The sequence below is a fragment of the Heterodontus francisci genome, chromosome 3 (genome assembly GCF_036365525.1).
Source record: "Heterodontus francisci isolate sHetFra1 chromosome 3, sHetFra1.hap1, whole genome shotgun sequence".
Classification (NCBI taxonomy): Eukaryota; Metazoa; Chordata; class Chondrichthyes; order Heterodontiformes; family Heterodontidae; genus Heterodontus; species Heterodontus francisci.
The window spans coordinates 143,664,387-143,688,653 of NC_090373.1; the positions used below are offsets into that span (position 1 = coordinate 143,664,387).

The following is a 24,267-nucleotide window of genomic DNA, read 5'->3' on the forward strand; positions in this document are numbered from 1 at the left end:
CCTTCAGCCCAACGAGTCTGTGCTGACCAGCAACCACCCATTTATACTAATCCTACATTAATCCCATTTTTCCCTCTCACATCCCCACCTTCCCTCAATTCTCCTACCACCTACCTACAATGGCCAATTTACCTATCAACCCACAAGTCTTTGGCATGTGGGAGGAAACCGGAGCACCCGGAGGAAACCCACGCGGTCACAGGGAGAACTTGCAAACTCCGTACAGGCAGTACCCAGAACCAAACTTGGGTCGCTGGAGCTGTGAGGCTGCGGTGCTAACCACTGTGCCGCCCTTACTTCAAGAAAAAGAAAGTTAAGACACACCAGTTTATTCCCTAGTTTCGATAAGATAACTAGGAAATACTCACGAGCCAATCACCTATCTACCTCCCTATGATGTCATACCTCAATTTTTCTTTCTGAACACCCTCTCTGAACTTACAGACTGGCGGCAGCAACAGCAGCTGCATTTCTGTTCATGTGCAAGTTTATTACTTGTTTTGTAAACTGCTTAGATCAAATATTGATATGCAGTACCTACTTGAATTGTTGGGAACTCTCTGTAAAGCTGCCAATTGGAAAAAAAATAGATTTAATTATTTATTAGTGAAGGCAACCATAATACAGAAATGGCTCCAGTGAATACAATGAAGATTGTCAGTGATTGCCTGTTATGATTGACCTTTGCACTCATCCTGTGTGTTATTTGCCAGATGATAATCTCCAGTGACTGGTTTAAAAAAAGCACACTGAACACTTGAATAATCTGTAGTTGCTGTAAATTTGTGAAATGGGAATGTTGACACTTTTTTCTTGGCAATTTCTTTGCAAATGCATCCATATAGGAGCAAATAGAATTATAATGTTTTGTTAATACAGGTACAATATTGATAACTTACTGTTTGCAGATGCATTGGTAAACCTGTTTCATGCTCAGCACTTTGTATAAGAAACTGAGGTTGGAGTTCACTTAAGGTTGGTAGTTGGATTCATTTCTGAGTTAGACCAGTTGAGGGAGCTGTGGCATTAAGTTTAAATTTTACTGATTGCCACTGTTATTTAACTTGAAATGAGTTTGACTTTGCACTGAATCTTCTAAATTCCTGGGTAAACTTTTACCAAAGAGGGGGTGTGTTTGTTCATAGATTAATGAGTATCATATGCATGCGAAAGCCAATATATCTTTTAGGTTATTATGAAAAGGCAGTTAGAAACCTTAAGTAATGAAGGGAGTGTAGCTTTTGGTTATTTTAGATCTGGTTTCAAGTCCAAATATTGGAAAGCTTATAGGTTTGTCTGTCAGTTTTTGAACCATAGGGAGAACTGTTGACTGGTCTTTCTTGAGAGAGTGGGCTGTCTATGATGCATTAATGAAATAGCATTGATATTGTATTTGTAAAGCTGGTGTCCATAAAATACAACAATAGGCTTATGCTGCACAATTGATGTATGTTGGTGGTGAGGGAGGAGAAACTTCATTATTGATTGTAAAGGCAGTTCTAAAATTAGAGAGGGTGCAGAAAAGATTCACGAGAATTGTTCCAGGAGTGAGGAACTTCAGTTACGTGGATAGATTGGAGATGCTGGGGCTGTTCTCCTTGGAAAAGAGAAGATTAAGAAGAGATTTAGTAGAGGTGTTCAAAATCAGGTGGGGTCTGGACAGAGTAAATAGGGGGAAACTGTTCTCATTGGAAGATGGGTCGAGAACCAGAGGGCACCGATTAGCAAAAGAAACAATGGAGACATGAGGAAAAGATTTTTTACGCAACCTGTGGTTGGTATCAAGAATGCACTGCCTGAGAGTGTGATGGAGGCAGATTCGTTCATGGCTTTCAAAATGGAAATTGGGTAATTATCTGAAGGGGGCAAAGTTTGCAGGGCTGTGGGGAAAAGGCTGGAGAGTAGGACTAGGTGATTTGCTCTTCCAGAGATCCGGCGCAGACACGACAGGTCGAATGGTCTCTTTCTGTGCTGTAACCATTATATTCTTCTATGATTCTGTTCTGTGAAAATGTTTACTCAGAAGATGCCTTTTAATCAGCAAGGGAAGACTGAGGATAGATTTGTAAGTAATGTAATTCCCTTTGCAACATATGATATGGTTTATGTGGTACTTTATTAGAATGTAGCTTCTCTAATTTGATGTAACGGTATGGTTCCCTCTTTATCGCACTTCCCCAATCTCCAAGGCCTTATGTCAGCCATACCTTTCCAGTGCTACCATTCAACTGATTCTCATGATGTCCATCTAAGTAGCAAAGCGATGATTCCCCTTTTAACCTTCATTAGGCTGTTTTCCTTCTATGAGCTCATGTACCCAGTCCCCCACCACCCCAACCAACTTTATACCAGTGCTTCAATTTACTGAGCTGCCACATTATCGTACCAACTTGCATAATACATTTTACACTGCAGAGAAAAATGAAGTAACTTCATTTGTGGCATAAAGCATTGCGACACATGTTCATAAAAGGTCATTGTGATATGGGGACTAATCTTGATAAACTCATAGAGGCTTTTACGGCACAGAAGGAGGGCATTCTGACCATTGAATCTATGCTGGCTGTCCGTAGAGCAATCCAATCAGTCCCATTTCTCTCTGCTCTATCCCCGTAGCCCAGCAAGTTTATTTGCCTCAAGTTCCCATTCAATTTCCTTTGAAATCATTCATTGTCTATGCTATCACCACGCAGAGTTCCAGGTCATTACCACTTGCTGCATAAAAATGTATTTCCTCATATTCCCCCTGCATCTCTTGCCCAAAATCTTAAATCTGTGTCCCCTAGTCCTTGTACCATCAGCTAATGGGAACAGTTTTTCCTTGTCTACCTTATGTAAACCTGTTATAATCTTGTACACCTCTATCAAATCTCCCCTCAGTCTCCTTTTCTCCAAGGAGAACAGCCCCAATTTCTCCAGCCTAACCTTGTAGCTAATATCCCTCATCCCTTGAACTAGTCAGGTAAATCTCCATTGCACCCCCTCAAGGACCCTCACATCCTTCCTAAAGTGTGGTGACCAGAACCGAACGCAATACTCTAGTTGTGGCCTCACCAGAGCTTTATACAGGTTCAGCATTACTTCCCTATTCTTGTACTCAGTACCTCTATTTATGGATCCCAAGTGCTTTGCTGACTACTCTCTCAATATGTCCTGCCACCTTCAAAGATCTATGCACAGGAACCCCCAGGTCCCTTTGTTCCTGCATACTGTTTAGAACTGTATTGTCTATATTTCCTCTCGCTATCCCTTTTGCTAAAATGCATCATTTCATATTTCTCTGTATCTAATTCCATTTGCCACTTGGCTGCTCATTCTGCTAGCCTATCTATGTCCTGTTGTAGTTGATTTGTATCATCCTCAGTGTTTGCCTCCAAGTTTCAGAAAATTTTGTAATTTTACTCTGTATTCCAGCATCCAAGTCATTTATACATAAAGAGCAGTGGTCCTAGCACTGACCCTTGAGGAACTCCGCTGTCTACTATCCTCCAGTCTTTCAAATAACCATTTACCAGGACTCGCTGTGTTCTGTTCTTAAGCCAATTTTTTTGAACCAAGTTGACACTCCTAGTCCATGAGCCTCAATTTTGTTAACCAACCATTTATGTGGTCAACTGCTTGCCTAAAATCCATATCGACAATATCCACTTAATTCCCTTCATCAGCCTTCTCTGTTACTTCATCAGAAAATTCAGTTAGATTAGTCAAGCATGATCTACTTTTCTCAAATCAGTGCTTGTTCTCCTTAGTTAACTCAAACTTCTCCAAGAGCTTATTGATTTTTCCCCTGATGATTATTTCTAAAACCATCCCCACCACTAATATTAAACTGTAGTTACCTGGATGGCCCTTAAGCCCTTGCTTGAACAAAGCTTTCACATTTGCCACTCTCCAATCCTCTAGCACCTCCCCTGTATCTAGGAAAGAATGGAAGATTATGGCAAGCCCTTCTGCAATCTTTACCCTAACTTCCCTTTAGCATCCTCAGATGCAAGCTATCCAGACCAGGCAACTTATTCTCTCTAAGCATAGCTGGCCTTTCCAGTACATCCTACCTCTCAATTTTCACCCCATCCATTACCTCTATCATCTCTGCTTTTCCTGATATTTTGTTGGCATCCTGTTCATTAGTAAACACAGATACAAAGTATTCATTGTATTCTATCCTTGCTCTCCGCCTCTAAGCATATATCACCCTCTTTGTCTCTAAAAGGACCCACTTCGCATTACTACCCTGTTACGCCAATGTGTTTTGTTGAATGATAATTTTCTTTGGTCTACTAACCAGAGATCTGTCTTTATATTTTCTTGAAAAGATTTAAAAAGAGCATTTTTAAAAAGACAAGCTGCCAGCAAAGTCATCCTTTCAGCTGAAGATGATTACCTAGTTTGCAACACTGTATCCTACATTGCAAAGGACTATGAGGAGAGAAAAAATGTCTGCTACTTTCCCAGCAAGGAACAAGACACAGGAAATTTAAAGGAACTATCTGTTCTTTCAGCAAGCAGAAAAATACTGCTAACTGCTATGTTTGAATGACAGAGTGACTGTCATGTGACAAGCCCCTCCCCATCTCTGGTTTTAAGCTGGGTTTTTTTCCTCTGCAGCAGAGGAGAAGCTTTTGGACTCTTGACATGAGCACCCCCTACATTGGTGGGGGGGGGGGGGGTGGGGGAGGGTGCGAGGGGGGCAGCTGTCTCTCTGTCTCTCTCTCTCTGTCTCTCTCTCTCTGTCTCTCTCTCTCTGTCTCTCTCTCTCTGTCTCTCTCTCTCTGTCTCTCTCTCTCTGTCTCTCTGTCTCTGTCTCTCTGTCTCTCTCTCTCTCTCTGTCTCTCTCTCTCTCTCTGTCTCTCTCTCTCTCTCTGTCTCTCTCTCTCTGTCTCTCTCTCTCTGTCTCTCTCTCTCTGCATTCCAGCTTGAAAGCTTTCAAATCCTGCTTGTTGATTGTAGCTAGAGTATGCAATGTTGATCAGTCAGAAACCCCCTTGGACGAAATCATCTGTATCAATATCTCCAAGAGACTCACCAAACCAGTCATCTACTTCAAACTAAAAGCCTCAGGAAGACTGAATTCAGCTGGAAGCCAGCAGAATCACCAAACTCCAAAGACTGGACATACCTTTTTTTATGTACTCTTAACTCGACCAATCTACCTTTCCCCACTCTGTAACCTATTTGTGTCTGATAAATCTGAAGATATATCTGTCTGGAGAGATATGTTGAAATCCTAGAAAGAAACTACCTCTGGAATAAATGGAAGACATCAGTGATTTGGGGAAACAGAGTCAGTCACATTTCTCTTCAAAAATGTCTGAACTGTCATATAGTTGAGAGTTCTGTTTATTTTCATCTTCATTTTGTATGATGAACAGTTACTGAAAGATTATCTATTCAGTGAATATAAAGGGCATTAAGGGTACTTTTTGGGATATTTAATGTAGGAAGTTTCCTGCATATGGTTGAGAGGGAATTTAAAAAAAATCTACAGGAGTAAGTAAGTTGTGCAGTTTTACCTTCTTTGACAAGTATCATATTAAACAATAAATGGTTAGTATTCTGCTTATATCAGAACCATGGTGTTTATAATATTTTAAAATAGATTCAATTATATCAATGCAGATTCCCCTGAGGGTTGCTCAGGTGATTCATTTTGGGAGGACTAACAAGGCAAGGGAATATACAATGGATGGTAGGACTCTAGGAAGTACAGAGGGACCTTGGTGTACTTGTCCATTGATCACTGAAGGCAGCAGCACAGGTAGATAAGGTGGTTAGGAAGGCATATGGGATACTTGCCTTTATTAGCCAAGGCATAGAATATAAGAGCAGGGAGGTTATGATGGAGCTGTATAAAATGCTAGTTAGGCCACAGCTGGAGTACTGTGTACAGTTCTGGTTGCCACACTATCGGAAGGATATGATTGCACTGGAGAGGATGCAAAGGAGATTCACCAGGATGTTGTCTGGGCTGTAGCATTTCAGCTATGAAGAGAGACTGGATAGGCTAGGGTTTTCCTTGGAGCAGAGAAGGCTGAGGAGGGACATGATTGAGGTATACAAAATTATGAGGGGCATTGATTGGTTAGATAGGAAGAAACGTTTTCCCTTAGCGGAGGTGTCAATAACCAGGGGGCATAGATTTAAGGTAAGGGGCAGGAGGTTTAGAGGGGATTTGAGGAAACATTTTTTCACAGAGGGTGGTTGGAATCTGGACGCACTGCCTGAAGGGGTGGTAGAGACAGGAACCCTCACAACATTTATAAGTATTTAGATGAGCACATGAAACGTCATAACATACAAGGCTACGGGCCAAGTGCTGGAAAATGGGATTAGAATAGTTAGGTGCTTGATGGCCGGCACAGACATGATGGACCTAAGGGCCTGTTTCTGTGCTGTATAACTCTATGACCGTATGACTCTATGACTTTAATAGTATAGATTTGATAGCTTTCACTCTAGAAGGTATTGGCTTACATTTCAAAAATCAGTTTAATGTAGACTGGAAAGCACATTCCCAAAATATCAGCACAGCTCTAAAAAATAATCTACATCTAGCAAAGTGTTGCTATCACAGCATTTGTAAGTGTGAGTTGCTTGTTTTATTTGAGAATTCAACAATCTTCCATAATCCACCAGTGAGATTAAAATTTATTAAATATTTAATTTGTACACTTATTTAATTAATTAGTTCTTGGGTTCCAACACAGAAGTCTTCGAGGCGGCCAACATCCCCAGCTTATACACACTACTGAGTCAGCGGCGCTTGAGATGGCTTGGCCATGTGAGCCGCATGGAAGATGGCAGGATCCCCAAAGACACATTGTACAGCGAGCTCGCCACTGGTATCAGACCCACCGGCCGTCCATGTCTCCATTTCAAAGATGTCTGCAAACGCGACATGAAGTCCTGTGACATTGATCACAAGTCGTGGGAGTCAGTTGCCAGCGTTCGCCAGAGCTGGCGGGCAGTCATAAAGGCGGGGCTAAAGTGTGGCGCGTCGAAGAGACTTAGCAGTTGGCAGGAAAAAAGACAAAAGCGCAAGGGGAGAGCCAACTGTGTAACAGCCCCAACAAACAAATTTTTCTGCAGCACCTGTGGAAGAGCCTGTCACTCTAGAATTGGCCTTTATAGCCACTCCAGGCGCTGCTCCACACACCACTGACCACCTCCAGGTGCTTACCCATTGCCTCTCGAGATAAGGAGGCCAAAGACGTTCTTGGGGCATAAACTTAACTTAGCACTGTGGCAAATGAGTTGCTACCAGTAACGCCAAAGACTAGTTGTTGCAACTCTTTGCCTTTATATATTTAGGTGAGCGAATGTGGAGAAACCTAAATTTTTATCTCACACTTTGTGTAAAACCAAGCTTGTGATATAAAGCAAGAGGCAAATTGAAATTGTTTTATTTTTCAGAGAAATGCTTCTCAAAAAGGCAAAAGCAAAGGCAAAAAAGAAGCAGAGGCGGCGCTCTGACAGTTCAGGAGGATACAATTTATCTGATCTCGTGCAGAGCCCAACTTCAACAGGTGAGTATACCACAGTGAGCTAGTATAGTGAGGGGAGGGGATGCTCTAGGCTTGGGCTGCTGATGATTCAACATCTGGTAGGTATACTTCCATTCAAAATTAGGACAATTAGAATGATATTTGTACTGTAGTTTCTCGTCTGAGAAACATGGTATTATCACAGTTTGAGCTTTAAATCCACAAAAACTTGAAAGTTTTTTGGGGATGGAGCAGCAAGGGTTTAGGAAAGGGCCTTGGTAGTTCTAAGATATAGAATACTGTCCTTTCAGTCGTGGAACCTGGTCTATAATCCAACACAAGCTGATGGCACTGTGCCTGGAAGACCTCCATGAGGACAGAGTCTGACTTGCTTGTGATGCCCTCGCCTGTTGAATACCTATAAACACTCGTTGAGGCTTACATGAGCCACTGTAATGAGGTACCATAGACTAACTAGTCTTTGTGAACCATACCCCAACAACAAATCCACACACACAGGAGAGGAGGAAAGAAAGTTGGCTTGGAGAAGAATATCTCCTACCTGTAGTGTTTTCATCATTCTTTGATTATGAACAGCCCTCACATAATCTCTCCCTATCAACCCTTAAGGCTGTGGTGGTGGTAGTTTTTTTTTGATTAGGGAATTTTGCTTATTTTGTTTTGTAGAGGATTAGCGTGATAGAGCTCAGCTGAGTAATGTTTCTGAGAAATTGTAAGAATCGCCTTACATGGCTGTGGCCGAGATTAAAGGAAAGAAATTGCTGGCAATGCTCAAGTGGGTTGATTAGCACCTAAAATTGTACAGATCTTTCATCAAAAATGTGCATCTATTAGTACCTTTCATTTCAAATTTTCTCCTGTGACTTCTGAAGGTGCTGAATCTTGCTGGGATGTACCTTTGTGGGTGCCCAACAACCTTCTGGTAAAGAGCAATACTGCATGCATGAACCTAGACATTCAGTTTGGGCAGGCTATTTATCATGGAGGACATAACAGCTAATGCTCTTCTCATCCATTGTTCAAGCACATGCACTTTCTGAAGGGAATTACTAATGCTAAGCAGACACTTGGTTAAGTTTTCCATCTAGTCCCACAACCCCAATTAGTGGAATCTCTTTCCCCAGACTTGTAATTTGATGAGAGACTTTTCTACTTTATACAGTTTAGTGGTACATTGTGCAGTGCCTTTGGCTACTAGCCCATTGGGAGGTATGATACTGTTTTGTAGATTAAGGATTGTAATGACTTCAAAGGATTTTTACTGTAAACAGATATCTTTTGGCATCGCTCATGTTGGAGGATCACCTTTCTCGCTGCTTTAATTGTGCAAAGGAGAAGCTCATGGTGTACTGAGTAACATCTTAGCATGGATAGAAGATTGGCTGGCTGGCAGAAAACAGAGAGTATGCATAAATGGGTCCTTTTCTGGATGGATGTGACAAATGAAGTCCCGCAGGGGGTCTGTGCTGGGACCTCAACTTTTTATAATTTATATCAATGACTTAGATGAGGGGAGGGATGGCCTGGTAGCTAAATTTGCAGATGACACAAAGATAGGTAGGAAAGTATGTTGTGAAGAGGACATAAGGAGCTTGCAGACCGATATAGATACGTTGAGTGAGTGGGCAAAAATCTGGCAGATGGAGTATAATGCGGGAAAATGTGAAGTTGTTCTCTTGGGCAGGAAGAATAAAAAAACAGAGTATTACTTAAACGGAGAATGACTGCAGAACTCCGAAGTGCAGAGGGACCTAGGTGTTCTAGCGCATGAGTCACAAAAAATTAGCATACAGGTACAGCAAGTAATAAAGAAGGCTAAAGGAATGCTATCCTTTATTATGAGTGGAATTGAAAATAACAGTAAGGATGTTATGCTTCAGTTATACAGGTTATTGATGAGACCACATCTTGAATACTGTGTGCAGTTTTGGTCTCCTTATTTAAGGGAGGATATGAGTGCGTTGGAGGTGGTTCAGAGGAGGTTTACTAGATTGATACCTGGAATGAGCGGATTGTTTTATGAGGAAAGGTTGGACAGACTGGGCTTGTTTTCACTGGAGTTTAGAAAAGTGAGGGGAGACTTGATTGAAGTATATAAGATCCTGAGATCAGCCATGATCTTACTGAACGGTGGGGCAGGCTTGAGGGGCCAAATGGCCTACTCCTGCTCCTATTTCTTATGTCCTTATGTCTTGACAAGGTGGATGTGGAAAGCTTGTTTCCTCTTGTGGGGGAGTCCAGAACTAGGGTGCACTGTTGTAAAATTAGGGGTTGCCCTTTAAGGACAGAGATGAGGAGAAATTTTTTCTCTGAGGGTATGTGACTTTGGAACTCTGCCTTAGAAGGTGGTGGAGGCGGGGTCATTGAATAATTTTAAGGCAGGGGTTAGATAGATTCTTGTTAGGCAAGGGAATCAAAGGTTATCAGGGGTCGATGGGAGTGTGGAATTCAAGACACAAACAGATCAGCCATGATCTTATTGAATGGCAGAGCAGGCTAGAGGGGCCGAATGACCTACATCTACTCCTAATTCGTATGTTCATATGTAATCTCTCTGGCTGTTGCATATATTCCTGTACTGCAGTATTCAATATCTGTCATGCCTGGGCATGCAGAAATGGGCAGCAATGCGTACTGCTTTAAAGATGATGGTGAGAAGAGGCTGTCGTAGAGTTGGTGCAACATGGGCAGTTGAGAGTGAAGGTGGGACTGAGGATTAGGCCTGGGGGCTGGGTGTGGAGCAGAAAAATGGACTGCAGTTGGGAGGAAGCAACTGATGAGGCTTAGAATGTGGGAGGCTAGGCATGAGGATTAAATCAGGAATGGTCTGCAGATGAACTCAGGTTTGGGAACACTCACGTTGCAGGTGGCTGGGCTCTGGTACAATGCGTGTCTCGCTGGGATGTAGTTGTGTTGTACAGGAGTGCGTCAGGTCAGTAGCACTGAGGAAGGAGAGAGGAAACTGGTGTCTGAAACTACTTGGCAGCTTGGGACTGTTCAGAGAAGACTGAAGTAACGGTTCTGAGGTATGCAAGAAATCAGGAAGGAAGTTGGGCTATTGGGGGTGGTCAAACATTTTGGAAGTAGCTAAGAAGTTTGAGGTTATATAATTCATGGGTACTGCAAGAAGCTGGGATCTGGAAGTACTGAAGAAGGAGATAAGAGCCGGGACACTGAAAAGCCCAAATACCAGCTGGAAATGCAATTGAGCATTTGCACTAGAGTACAGTTGAGTCTGGTGAAAAGGTAAAGCACTGGATGGCAGGTAAAACATGGGTCACAGGGAATACACAAATGAAGAGTCTGAAGTTGTATTTAATTGACTACTTAGCATAATTATAGTGAGGCCACTGCATCTCTTGCAATGGGTCAGGGATAGGTACACCTAGTCAGAACAAAGCTCAAACTCAGAGCAAAATATTTTATTTCTATATTTCTAAATTCACTTCACTCCCAGCTTGCTCATACAACATCCTTGACCATAAATATCATAAAATAGTCGCTCGATAATTTTGGGAGTCAATCCCACTCTTATACTAAAGGTAGCAATACCAGACCACCCTCCTTATTGACCCAGCCTGCCCTGACTTTCACATAGCCTTTCATTCCATTATCATTCAAAATACTTTCTAAACAAAGCTACAAATTAGCAACTACAGTAGGAGAGCCAAATGCAGCAATAACTATTTAGAAAACTGGCAGGTAGGAAAAGACAGCAGGAACAGCTCTGCTTTTTAGGAGCATCGGAAACATCTAAGCAGTGCAAAGTCGGAACAATTTTGAGCAAGGAGCATGCTGCTGAAGAAAGCATGGAATGCAGATCCAGTCAAGCTGCTGAAGAGAACATAAGGGGCAGCTCAGTTTGCAGAAACTTTGGTAAAGCAGTGTGTGAAACCTAGGTGAGTGTTGAGGAGGAGGGTTCTTGCTGGGAATAATTTAGATTGGGAAGGAAAAAAACAATGGCAGAAAATCTGGCAACAAAATCCACCCTAATATTTCAAACTGCAGCGAAGTACTCCCGAATGATTCCTGGGTTCCCAACAGAGGAGTAAACGTCCCAGAGAAAACATTTTTCATGGACTTCCAACATTTCCAAGCTACTCTTCGTAAGAACAAGCATTTTATTAAGATTTTTAAAATTTTTGCTACAAATACTATTTTTTAGCCTACATTTTCAGTCGGTGGAAAATTGAAAAGCCAACTCAACTTCACAGAATTAATTTAGCGATTTTATTGTTCTCTTCCTGCTATTTGCCACTTTGAAATTGGTACATTTTCAAAAAAGAATTGGGAGATTTGTTAGCTCAGTTTTTGTTGTTTTCTTGCTCCTAAATGCTTTTAATTTGTTTAACTGAATTAGTTGAATACTTGATAATTTAAGCAGTCAGTTCATCCAGTTATCTGACTTTTTTTCTTTTGCCCTATGGATGACATGCCCTGAAGTGTGATGTCCTGAAATTATTATTTTTATGGATGATGTCTTTTGAAGGACGTGATGCAGTGGATGTGCACTAGCTGCAAGGCTAATGATATAAGTGTGAAGCCTTTGCAAAGATAGTCTGTTGAGACTAGATTACACAAGATTACACAGTGGTTTGGTTTGCTATGTATTTATGACACATAATGCAACTGGAGCATCCTGCATCCTGAACGGTTAGAAATAGATTACACAAATACATGACTTATGTAAGTTGTTTGTAAAGTAGTGATCTTTACAGTAACCAATATCAGTGCTGACTATTCAGAGAAAGAAATTGCTTTCTACTACTACACACACAGCAATTCATTTTATAATTGTTATTATGTAAGAACACAATGGACCCAAGATCATTCTGTCTTTTTCCCTAACATACCAGTTGCTTTGTGAATAACAGATGTGTGGCAGATACGAAATGTACTGTTTTTATGGTTAACTATTTTAGTTAAGAACATGGGAACAGGAGTAGGCCATTTTGCTCCTTAATCCTCTTCCCTATTGAATTAGATCCTGGCTGATCTATACTTCAGTTATCCTCCTTTGCTCCATATCCCTTGATATCTTTACCTAACAAAAATCTGTTGATCTTTCTCTCTCTCTCTCTCTCTCTCTCTCTACAAGTTGGTGGAGAATACTTAATCAGATTATGAGGGAATTGAAATAAAAAGGCATTTTTCTTTTGTGTTATGTATGCCTTGAGTGGTGATTCTATGTTGGGTTAGAGCTTTTTGCTGAGGTGTTGAGCCGTGGTTCAAGGTTGGAATAATAAGGTCCAAAAGATGTCAGGTCTCAAAAAGCAGCAGTGAGGTAGTCTGGTTAGGAGGGATGTAGGGAGATGTCATGCTGGATTTATCAAGCCTTCAGATTGGAAATTTAATTTACTGCTGCTCAGCTGGGGCTTTTGAGATGGGACAAGAGGAACAAATAAAAAGCCTTTGCACTAAAACTTGTGAAAAAAACTAGCATGGTCCACAAAAGGGCAGGCACCAAGGATGCACTTCTGCAGATCTGAGATAGCTGAAGCAGGCACTAAAAGCTGAAAAATTTTGGGAAGGCCTAATGGAAGAAAGCAAGCTCCAGACTTTAGACCCTTATCTCTGAAAGAAGTTACACTTTCTGGAGAAAACTAATTGGCCAAATTTGCAGCACGGCATCAGCAATTTATTTATTTATTTAGAGATACAGCACTGAAGCAGGCCCTTCGGCCCACCGAGTCTGTGCCGACCAACAGCCACCCATTTATACTAACCCTACAGTAATCCCATATTCCCTACCACCTGTCTACACTTCGGGCAATTTACAATGGCCAATTTACCTATCACCTGCAAGTCTTTGGCTGTGGGAGGAAACCGGAGCACCCGGCGAAAACCCACGCGGTCACAGGGAGAACTTGCAAACTTCGCACAGGCAGTACCCAGAATTGAACCTGGGTCCCTGGAGCTGTGAGGCTGCGGTGCTAACCACTGCGCCACTGAATAAGTTAAAATATTTATTTGTGAATTATTTGTTTTAACGTGATACTTATTCAAGCTGAATGATGAAACAAAACTTCTGAAAGAATCAAAAAAACATTGAGAATTTTGTCTTGTTTTATGTAGGTTCCTAGTTCTTGATTGGCAGCTTTTTATTTTAAAAAAACATTTCAGTGAATCTGCTTAGTTAACCTGACTGGTTATTTCAGCCAATTTGAAAAATGGGCAACACATCACTTTATATGTTATGGATACATTTAAGATGTGATGTATGCAAGACTTCTCATTGTACAGAACATTTTATAACTGTTGCTTTAAGATTAATATTCTTTATTCTTGCAGATTTGCTAAGACCTGGTAAAACTAATTCAATGGAATCCCTGCAGGAGGTGTTAATGTCTGATTCTGAAGGGAGCTATGCAGGTGGAGTAGCCAGCCCCAGAGAATTAGCTTCACCTGACTTTGCTGCTGGATTCTGCCAGGAGAAACCTGAGGTCTGCAGACAGTATGCTGTTGATGACGATGATTATTACAGTGCAAGATGCTAAAACAATCTAGCCTTGAGCCACTTTACAGCTTTGGGGTCCTTTGGCAATCCTTCGTTATTTCCCTAATTTCCTGTTGCACCCTGTCCTTTGTGGTTTGCTGCAGCTTTTCACTACCTTGCTTACTAGCCCTCATCACTGTTGTATTTTTTCCTTTGTGAATATCACTATTAACATTTTATGAATTAATTTTTATTGACTAAGAAAATTTGTGTATTTGAACAGAGTAACTTTTAAACTTTTCTGACACTCATTTGAAATCTAAATCAGATCAATATTGCAGAATAGGGGATTTCATAAATTTATCATTTTCAGAGAATGTCCAATTTTTTAAGACTTTGTCAGCAGTTTATATTTCTATCCTACATAAAATGGCTTTCCTCAATTTTAAGCTACCCGAGTTTATCTATAAAACTAAGCAAGGAATATAAAATATAAATTGAAACAAAAGTTGACAGTTTTTGCAATGTATCCAATATTTTATTTTCCAGTTATAATTTTTAATAAAGTCTATAAGGTATAGTTTTCTAATACATGGAACTGATCTGTTGTTCTAGCCATAGTCCCAAAGGACCTTAGGCATCTCTCCCCATGAGAGAGAGAGAGACAGTTGGTGATGTATAGCTTGAGGGTCACCACACCACAAGCATGGGGCAAGGCGAGGAGGCAGGCTTCCATGAGCTACCACAGCCGGTACGGGAATTGAACCCACGCTGTTGGCGTCTTTCTGTATCGCATGCTAGCTGTCCAGCCAACTGAGCTACCTGACCCCCTCATTTTGCCTTTTTTTAACAAAACATTTTTACATTTACTGTTCATTGATTGCACTGCATTAGAAATACTAAGTACAGAAATAATTACACAAATCAAAATACTTGATATGTAGCTAATGATTGGCTAGTGTGTGTCTGTTACGGTCAGGTGAGAAAAAAGGATCTAGGGTTCCCTCTCCGCTTTTACTTGGCCTTACCGTAACAGGGTTTAATTTTAAACACACTTTTTTTTTTAAGCTCCCCTTTATTGATTCCTTGTTCACCGCTTTCTAATTATAAGGCAAATAAACTAGCCAAACAGGTTTTCTTAGGTTTAAAGAAAAAAGATTGAACTTCATTAAACTTAAACTCTAATTCGGTTAACGCCCACGGAAAAGCAATACGCCCATACTAGCATACATACACAATATGCACATACAGATAGAGACAGAAAAGAGCAGAAGAAATAAAGTGGAGAAGTTTGAGGCAATATCTGATTTGGTTTTGGTTACTGTTCTTCGAGCTCGCTGTAAAGTCCTTGATTGTAGGTAGGTCTTGCTTTTCATTGGGGCCCAGCATTATTCTTAAACCTTGTTCGATGTAGGAGGCTTTTCTCTTTTGAGGTTCATATGTCCTCAATGGGTCCAGAGGCTTGTGAGAAAGAGGTGGGAGCTGACAGGAGAGGTCTTCTCACTGCAGGAGCAAACAGTCTTTCAGTTCAAACTGTTTGTACAATTCAGAAAAAACAGGTTGCCAGGCAGGCTAGTCATGTGATCAGCTGGTCTGACCATGTCTGTTTGTGGATTCAGCCATCCCAGCAGTCATCCTGAAATTTGAGCTCCCTCACCTTCAATGGTGCTCAAAGCCCATTGTGGGTTAAACTGGATAAGGGAAGAAAAACCTTTGTCTCTCTGTATGTTAATATAAAAATGTCTTTCCAGCTAAGGGCCTGGTGATTTAAAAAAAAATAAGTCCTTCCTTCATTTCAGTTTTCAAATCAGTGTTCATATGCCAAACTAATATGCCTCATTCTTGGCAGGTAGGGGGTTGGGGTCTGCGTGACATCTCCACATCCAGCAGAATGAAATGTGATTTGAGAAAAGCGCATTTCATTAAAAGGGTTGAGAGAAAATATAAGACACAGAAAAAAAGCATGCATTTCTCTCATTCATTCCCATTCATTCATAAATCCTAAAACTTATTACGGCCTGTCTTTTCTTTGTATCAGTGCTGCTTTAATTGCCCCTTTTTGGCATCCCAATAAACATGTGTTTTTTGGGGAAGTTTTTCTTCCGTTTGCCCATTTCCGTGGCTGCCTCGGGTCTTTGCTCCTGCTGAGGTAATTTTTTTTTTCAGGAGAGTCACTGGTGGGCGGGTCTATCCTGAACATTCAGTGCTTTGCTGAGTCGTGCAAATGCTTTTGACATCGGGATGGGTGGGAGGGTCCCTTTTCTGACTGGGGGAGGATTCTTTGCTAATCTCCCCTTTGTCCTCTGGGACATTCCTGCCTGCAGGTATTTATGCAGACTTTACTGGACTCCCCTGTGGCACTTCGACTAGCTGAGGCATCACCTTCAGGGTTTCTGTGCCCCCTAAAGGACTGTCTTTGTCTCTGCAGGTTCCTGTAAATGATGTTAGCAACTCCTCTGGTGGGGTGCTTCTAGTGTCTGCATTTACATAGGAGGATGTGGGGTCTAACTTCTCACATTTTTTGGGATTGGCTGACTGGACAGTAGGGGTTTTCATCCAGGATTCCGCCCGGCTTTCCTTTAACCTGCCCTTTTGTTCGCTTTTTCCCCTGCCCTTTCTAACCTTTTACCAGCCTTATACCTGCCTGTCTCCTTTGTTCTTGGTGGGGTCCCTTACAGTTCACCAGCCCTCTGCTGGAGGGTCCTCCTAACACCGGTACTGGACTTTAGGGGAGGGACGTTTCTCTGTAGATTGGGATTTCCCCTCAACCTGGCACATGTGGCATCTCCTGCAGTACTCCACCGCATCTTTGTGGAGCTTTGGCCAGTCAACTGCTGCCTTCTGCAGGCTTTGGTTTTTCGTATACTGGCATGTACAGACACTGTAGTCTCGTGGGCCCTTCTTAATATCTGTCTCCAATACCTCTGTGGCACCACTAACTGGTGAACTACTGTCCCCTCCTTGCTCTCAGGTCTGTGAGGAGAATCATTTTATCATCAGTACATCATTCTTTAAATAGTAGCAATGAGGGACCCCTCTGCTTCACTTTCAGACTGGGCAGCCTGTGCTAACTCTTGCAATACTGGGTCGGCTTGCTGAGCCTCAGCTAGAGAAAATCCATTTAGTTTAGTTTAGAGATACAACACTGAAACAGGCCCTTCGGCCCACCGAGTCTGTGCCGACCATCAACCACCCATTTTTATACTAATCCTACACTAATTCCATATTCCTACCACATCCCCACCTGTTCCTATATTTCCCTACCACTTACCTATACTAGGGGCAATTTATAATGGCCAATTAACCTATCAACCCGCAAGTCTTTGGCAAGTCTGTGGGAGGAAACCGGAGCACCCGGAGGAAACCCACGCAGACACAGGGAGAACTTGCAAACTGCACACAGGCAGTACCCAGAATTGAACCCGGGTCGCTGGAGCTGTGAGGCTGCGGTGCGAACCACTGCGCCACTGTGCCGCCCATTTAATTCATTCCCTGCCTCTTCTAACTTTCCAAAGAAAGTCTCAGACAGACAGACCTGGTCATATGTCTGCAGTGCCAATTCAGTCTCCTCTGGGGGAACTGGTTTGATCATGGCCTGATCCACTACACATTCAGGGAAACTGCAGGGGTCCGTCTCCTGTCAGTGCCCTGTTTCCCTGACCTCCTGTGGTCTTTCTTTCACTACTGGTGGGGCTACCACCTTCACCCCCGCCAGATCATTACTGAGGAGCAGGTCAAACCCCACCACAGGCAAACCAGGGACAATCCCTACGGTCACCGGACCCGAAACTAGGTCGCACTCCAGGTGCACCCGATGTACAGGTACAGGCATACACTGCCCTCCAATACCATTCACCGCCATTCTGGTGTTCACTACACTCTCTGGGGAAAAGGTCAGGCTTTTCTCCAGTAAAAGCGAGTTAGTGGCCTCTGTGTCCCTGTAAATTACTATGGGGTTACTTTCCCTTCAGACGCAAAACCCTGATAACCTTCAGGAATCCTATTTAAATTTTCCTGCACTTGCAGCTGTAAACTTCCAGGGTCTCACTCTTACTGCAGTTAAAGCCACAGTTTGTTCTGCTGTGCTTTCCGTTGGGTTCCCTTCTTCACTGAACAGGTGTACCCTGATTAAGCCTACAGGTTTTCTCTTTAGTTTTCAGCTGTCAGTTTTTAAATGCCCTGCTTTATTACAATGGAAGCACACAGGTCTTCGGGTCTCTCTCTTGCTCACATCACCTTCCATTTTGGCTAGAGGAGGGCCCCCTGTGTCTCTTGCTTTGTTTCTCTCCCAGGACTGCTTGGGCTCCTATCACCTTCCAACCCTTTGCCCTTTTCAGATTTGTGGGATAACTAGGAAAGGTTCTCCCCTGAGAGACCGATGTCATGCTCGGCCCCCATCTGCCAAGAATAAGGCACATCAATTTTGTCATGAACATTGATTTTTAAATGGTTGTTGGAGCGAGGAAATGACATGTTAGACAGATCAGCCATGGCTGGAAAAAGACATTTACATAATAACAAACATCGAAGGTGAAGAAGTGCATTCCAGGGCCTGCTAAGGAGGATAAATCCACCAGGGCCAGGACTACCTAAATGTTCTAGGGTTTTCTTTTGAACTGACCAAAGAGAATTTGAAGGCAGAAAGTTTCTTTTGATCCTGAACTGAGAAGATCTCTCTCCTGTCTGCTCCCATCTCTTCCTCACAAACCTCTGAAGACACATGAACCCCAAGAGAGAAAAGTCTTCTACAGCGAGCAAGGTTTAAAAAGAATACTGGGCCCCAACGAAAAGCAAGATCTACCTACAATGGTGCCACATTTTGGATATCGGACCTGTAGTAAAATTGTTGGGACAGACTACTGTAGTTAACTAATGTAAGACTGTAATTTTAATTAAAACATTGAACTTTTGTTTTAAAAATTGACTGTTTTCCCCATCATTACTTTGCCCACCAAGTTCACTTTACTGTTTAAACTTAAAATTTAAAAATAAAAAGTAAAATTACATTCATAACATTCAAGGCTATGGGCCAAGTGCTGGCAAATGGGATTAGGTGGACAGGTCAGGTGTTTTAATGCATCGGTGCAGACTCGATGGGCCTCTTCTGCACTGTATTATTCTGTGATTCTGTGAAAATTAATTTATTTCCCTTAATCTAATTTTAATACTCTAGCTGCCTACCTCCTTCTTCCTAGTTTCTATTAACCATTTTGGAAGTGGCAGAAAATTTCAAAGGCTGGCTTTTCATTGGCTGAAAAATGGCTTCAAATCCCATTTTTGCAAAACACAAAGTTTGACAGAGAGTCATGGAGTGACTATGACATTATAGATGCAATCATATCAATTTTTGAGATGTACAAGTATGTTGAAATGGCAAGAAGCTCTTGATGGCCCCCAGAGCATGACAGATGACTGGGGCCAAGCTACAGTCAGGATTAAGTTAGACTTATGCTATTTTGATTAAGGGTAGTGAATTTATTCTAACTAATAGAATAACTAATTTTACCTTTCCTATGTCAAGATTGTAGTATTCCATCATGGCATGCATTATGTGATATTTTGCAGTGGTTGCAGAAGTATAATACGACTTTAAAAATGTCGAATGAATTTACAGCTTTGTGTGGAAAATTATCAAATTTTTCAATGATGCTAAGGCAAAAATTTAGTTGGTCTAGATGACCATATAAACTGCTGAAGCTTTGCTCTTGTAGTTTGACATTGTCTGAACCCATCAATTGGATTTACTGCCTTGTAATCTACTATCAGCTATCCATATTCTATGTAATTATCTGTGATCCTTTATGAATAGAGGTCAATGACCAAGTTAATCAGTAATTTCAAGGGTTTAAAATATCTTTGCAGTCAGTATCTTCTAGATGATTGTTTCATGTTTTAGGTTGATGAACGAGCCCATATTTCTGAGCTAAAAAATCCAACTGAAGAGGCAAAAATGAATGAGAAAATATGGACCACTAAGAGAGAGTCAAACCCAAAGCCCATTCCTAGATCCAACTCTGGAAGTGCTACTGGCTGGGTGACCAGTTCTCTCAGGTATAAATCTCGCACGTTCTGATTTAGAAAACTTACTTTCTAATAACAATTGGTTTAATATGAATATATTGGTTACGTGTCTATCATGAATATTATACTCTTGGTCTATGAGTGATAAAAACATAGCATAATTTAGTTCTGTCCAAAGTGTTTCTAAGTTCTGCATATTGTGGATGTGTTGATTAAAGAAGATGATCCTTTAACAACAATAACAGCTTAGATTTATGTGGCATCTTTATTGCAGAAAAATATGCCAAGGCACTTCAGAGGGATAATTGGGGAAAAAGTGGATACTGAGCCAAAGACGGGGTGGCCAAATCTTGGTCAAAGTGGTAGATTTTAAGGAGGGTCTTAAAGGAGAAGAGTATGAACTTGCTAGAAATATAGAGGATCAAGAAATGGTTGATCTCTTAAATGAATTTGTCATATTCTTCGTATTAAGATTGAAAACAAATTCTGGATACAGTAATTTTGGCTCAGCAATCCGCAATGTATACAGACATTGTAAAGCATGTGTTATGAAACTGGAGGAATGGTCTGCTGTGCAATGGTTAGAGAAAATGCTTCAGCGGTTGAAATTCATTTTGGGCAGTAGCACAGAAATGGGCAGGGTCCCATCAGATGACTGTTCTACGGACCAAGGCTCCTTAGACAGCACCTTCCAAACTCACAACCTCGACCACCTAGAAGGATAAGGGCAGCAGATGCTTGGGAACACCACCACCTGCAAGTTCCCCTCCAAGTCTCTCACCATCCTGACTGGGAGCTATATCGCTGTTCCTTCACTGTCACTGTGTCAAAATTCTGGAACTCCCTTCCTAACAGCATTGTGTGTGTACCCACCCCACATGGACTGCAGCAGCTCAAGAAGGCAGCTCACCACCACCTTCTCAAGGGCAATTAGGGATGGGCAATAAATGCTGACCTAGCCGGCGATGCCCACATCCCAGGGATGAATAATAAAATAAAACCTCGGCTGCTATTCAGTTTAACTGAGTGGAAATGAGCATCAGGCAGGCTGTGTAACAGGCGGCAAATGCAATACTGACGACTTGCGTTTCTGCCCAAAACAAATTTCTACCCTTCAGTCCCCCTTCCCAATGCTACTCCATCTCCCTCCAAAGCCATTCTGCTGTCTGTTCCTAGCCGACTCCCCTTTCTTGCTAGTCCCCGAGCCCTTGATGCTTTTTTCTCTCTTTTTGCTGAGGTCCAGTTACTGCTAATCATAACTGTCCCTTTTCCAGATGTGTCATCCTGCTGCTGATCTTTCATGCCTTATGAGGCCTTGGCTATCATTACTGTTCTCTTTCGTACTTGCATAAGGAATTTTCAATATCATAGTTGCAACATTTAAGACCAATTTAAAATTTATCCCATATTAAGAGCTAATGTCATTGTCTTAGTCCTACTCTCATTAGAGCTATAACCAGTTTAAATGTGACCAACAGAATTCTCCTGCACTTCCTAAAATAAATTCTTCTTATTTAGTCCTGCGAGTCCTCCCACTATAGGCCTACGAGCTATAATGGAAATGGAAGAAAATATGCAAAAATGTGTAACTGCACTGAAGACTAATGCAAGGTGAGTATAAAGCTTTACTGTTGTCAAAAGTAAGTACTGAATCAGAACAAAATTCTTTAATATTCTTCTCCATTCTTGTATCTTTTACACACTGTAGAAGCTTGTCCTAACTAAATTTGCTTCTGTGGAAAATGCTAGTATAAGCAAACCTCTAAAATTTGCATCATATCACTGGGACTGTACTATGTGTGACCTGTCTCAGCATCGATAAAGCCCAGGACCACTGTAAAGTGTCAATTTTATTACCTTTCTCCTTCTCTCCTTTTTAAAGGATGTCTGCACCTATCGTCCACATTCTCCAACTACTATAAGTCAAGCTCTACAGCTAGCATTTTTTGCAGAAAGGATTAGTATAGTTTTGTTCCTTTGTGATTTTAGCTGTTTTGCTGTGTTACAGTTGTTCCTTTCTAGCTCTGGGCTCCTCAGCAAGAAAGCCAGCATGAGCTGATTTAAATCTTCTATAAGCCAAGAGAAAAATATGCCCTTTTCAAGACACAAGGCAGTTTTATGCAAAACATTTTCTTCAAAAAAGGTTTTTTTCTTTCATTTTAAAAATGTTTCCTCTCCAAAAAAGAAAGTTCAGGACATCAGTCACACTTTGAATCCTGACTCTAGGCATGAGAGCACAAATAGAGAACATGGTATCTCAGCAATGTACTGATTCTGCCAAAACACAGAGGTACAACAGAGATCTTGGGTACCTGTTGGTATATAGTTTCTGATATAACAGGCCAGAAGTAGTCTGGAGCATCAGTCAGTGAGTGGAGCAGTTCAAGATGCAGTGTCATATTAGAGACTGGGGTAATTGGATTGAGTCGGAGCTGGATTTGTGTGGACTTCCTATTCTTGGTTCAAGCAAAGAATTGGTTCAGTACAACATATAGCTTACTTACACTGTTGTATTACATGCTACAAGCAAGCTTAGAAAACCACAGACTGAAGTTATTGAAGACAGGAGGTAGCTAGTCTTTATCTTTTTCGTGGACACAGGAGTTTCTGCACATACCCCTCTTCCTCCATATTCATATTCATGCACTTTCTACAACATGCTAATAGATGACAGGTATTTCTATAATACTGTGCAAAAAACTAATATGTAGGAAAAAGGATGAGTGCACTTTCTGGTTCATGATTCAAATTGTATAGAATTATTGCTTGAACTGGACTCCATTGAAGTAGCCGTCGTAGGCTGCTGACTTTGAGATTGCTGGCATGATACCTGTTTAGAGTCTGACTGACTTCATGGGGTTGCAAGCTTTCAAATTTCATTTTAATCCTGAAATTGTTCTTCCCTCATTTGATCTGCCTCCAATTCAAACAGCTATTTTACCGTAGGTTCCACTATATGGTTGCTGCTCAATATCTCTATGTTCAAACAGAGGAATTCTTTAATTATCCTAATATTGACTGGGATATTGTAAAGGGCAGCAAGGGAAATAGAGTTTATGAAGTGTGTTCAGGAAAATATTCTAGATCATCCTGTTTCTGGCCCAACAAGGAAGGTAGCATTGCTGGATCTGGTTCTGGAGAATGAGGTGGCTCAAGTGAATCAAGTATCAGTAGGGGAACATTTAGGGGGACAGTGACCATAGTATCATAAGGTTTAGGTTAGCTGTGGAAAAGCACAAGGAGCAGTCTAGAGTAAAAATAATTAATTGGGGCAGGGCCAACTTCAGTGTAATGAGAGCAAATCTGTCCCAGGTAAATTGGAATCAAAAATTGGCCGTCAAAACTATAATGTAACAATGGGCTGCATTCAAAGAGGAGATAGTTCAGGTAGAGTCAAGTTACATTCCCACAAAGGGGAAACGTAGGACAAACAGATCCAGAGCTCCCTGGATGACAGTGATACAGTGTAAGATAAAGCAGAAAAAGAGTCCAGATGACAGATGTCAGGCGGATAATGCAATTGAGAACCAGGATGAATATGAATATAGAAGGTTCAGAGGGGAATGAAAAAAGAAATGAGAAGCAAAGAGAGAGTATGAAAAGAAACTGGAAGCTAACATAAAAGGGAATCCAAATATCTTCTATAGGCATATAAATAGTAAAATGTTGGTAAAAGGAGGAGTGGGGCCGATTAGGGACCAAAAAGGGGATTTATGCATGGAGGCAGGGGGCTTGGCTGAGATACCAAATGAGCACTTTGTATCTGTCTTTACCAAGGAAGAAGATGCTGCCCGAGTGATAGTGAAAGTGGGGGCAGTTGACACACTGGGATAAAAATTGATAGAGGTATTGAATAGGCTTAAAGTTGGTAAGTCACCAGTATTGGACAGGATGCATCCAAGGATACTAAGGGATGTAAGGGTAGAAATTGTGGAGGCGCTAGCCATAACCTTCCAGTCCTCCTTGGATAGAGGGGTGGTGCCAGAGGACTGAAGAATTGCCAAAGTTACACCCTTGTTCAAAAAAGAATGTAAAGATATGCCCAGTAACTACAGGCCAGTGAGTTTAACTTTGGTGATAGGGAGACTTCTAGAAACAATAATTCAGGACAAAATTAACAGTCACTTGGGCAAATATGGATTCATTAAGGAAATCCAGCACAGATTTGTTATGGGGAAATCGAGTATAACTAACTTGCTGGAGTTTTTTGAAGAGGTAACGAAGGGGGTTGCTGAGGGTATTTGATGTGGTGTACATGGACTTCCAAAAGGCATTTGATAAAGTGCCACATAACAGGCTTATCAG

General features: G+C 41.5%; 1 protein-coding gene across 1 annotated transcript in view; it reads left to right on the forward strand.

Annotated features, from left to right (window-relative positions):
- The window catches only part of ibtk (inhibitor of Bruton agammaglobulinemia tyrosine kinase), a 161,905-nt gene that overhangs the window by 115,854 nt on the left and 21,784 nt on the right, over positions 1 to 24,267 (forward strand). Inside the window, exons 21-24 of the mRNA XM_068026679.1 lie at positions 7,414 to 7,526; positions 13,797 to 13,948; positions 19,838 to 19,992; positions 21,481 to 21,573. Of these exons, the coding sequence (XP_067882780.1) occupies positions 7,414 to 7,526; positions 13,797 to 13,948; positions 19,838 to 19,992; positions 21,481 to 21,573 (513 nt within the window). The remainder of the gene's footprint in view (positions 1 to 7,413; positions 7,527 to 13,796; positions 13,949 to 19,837; positions 19,993 to 21,480; positions 21,574 to 24,267) is intronic.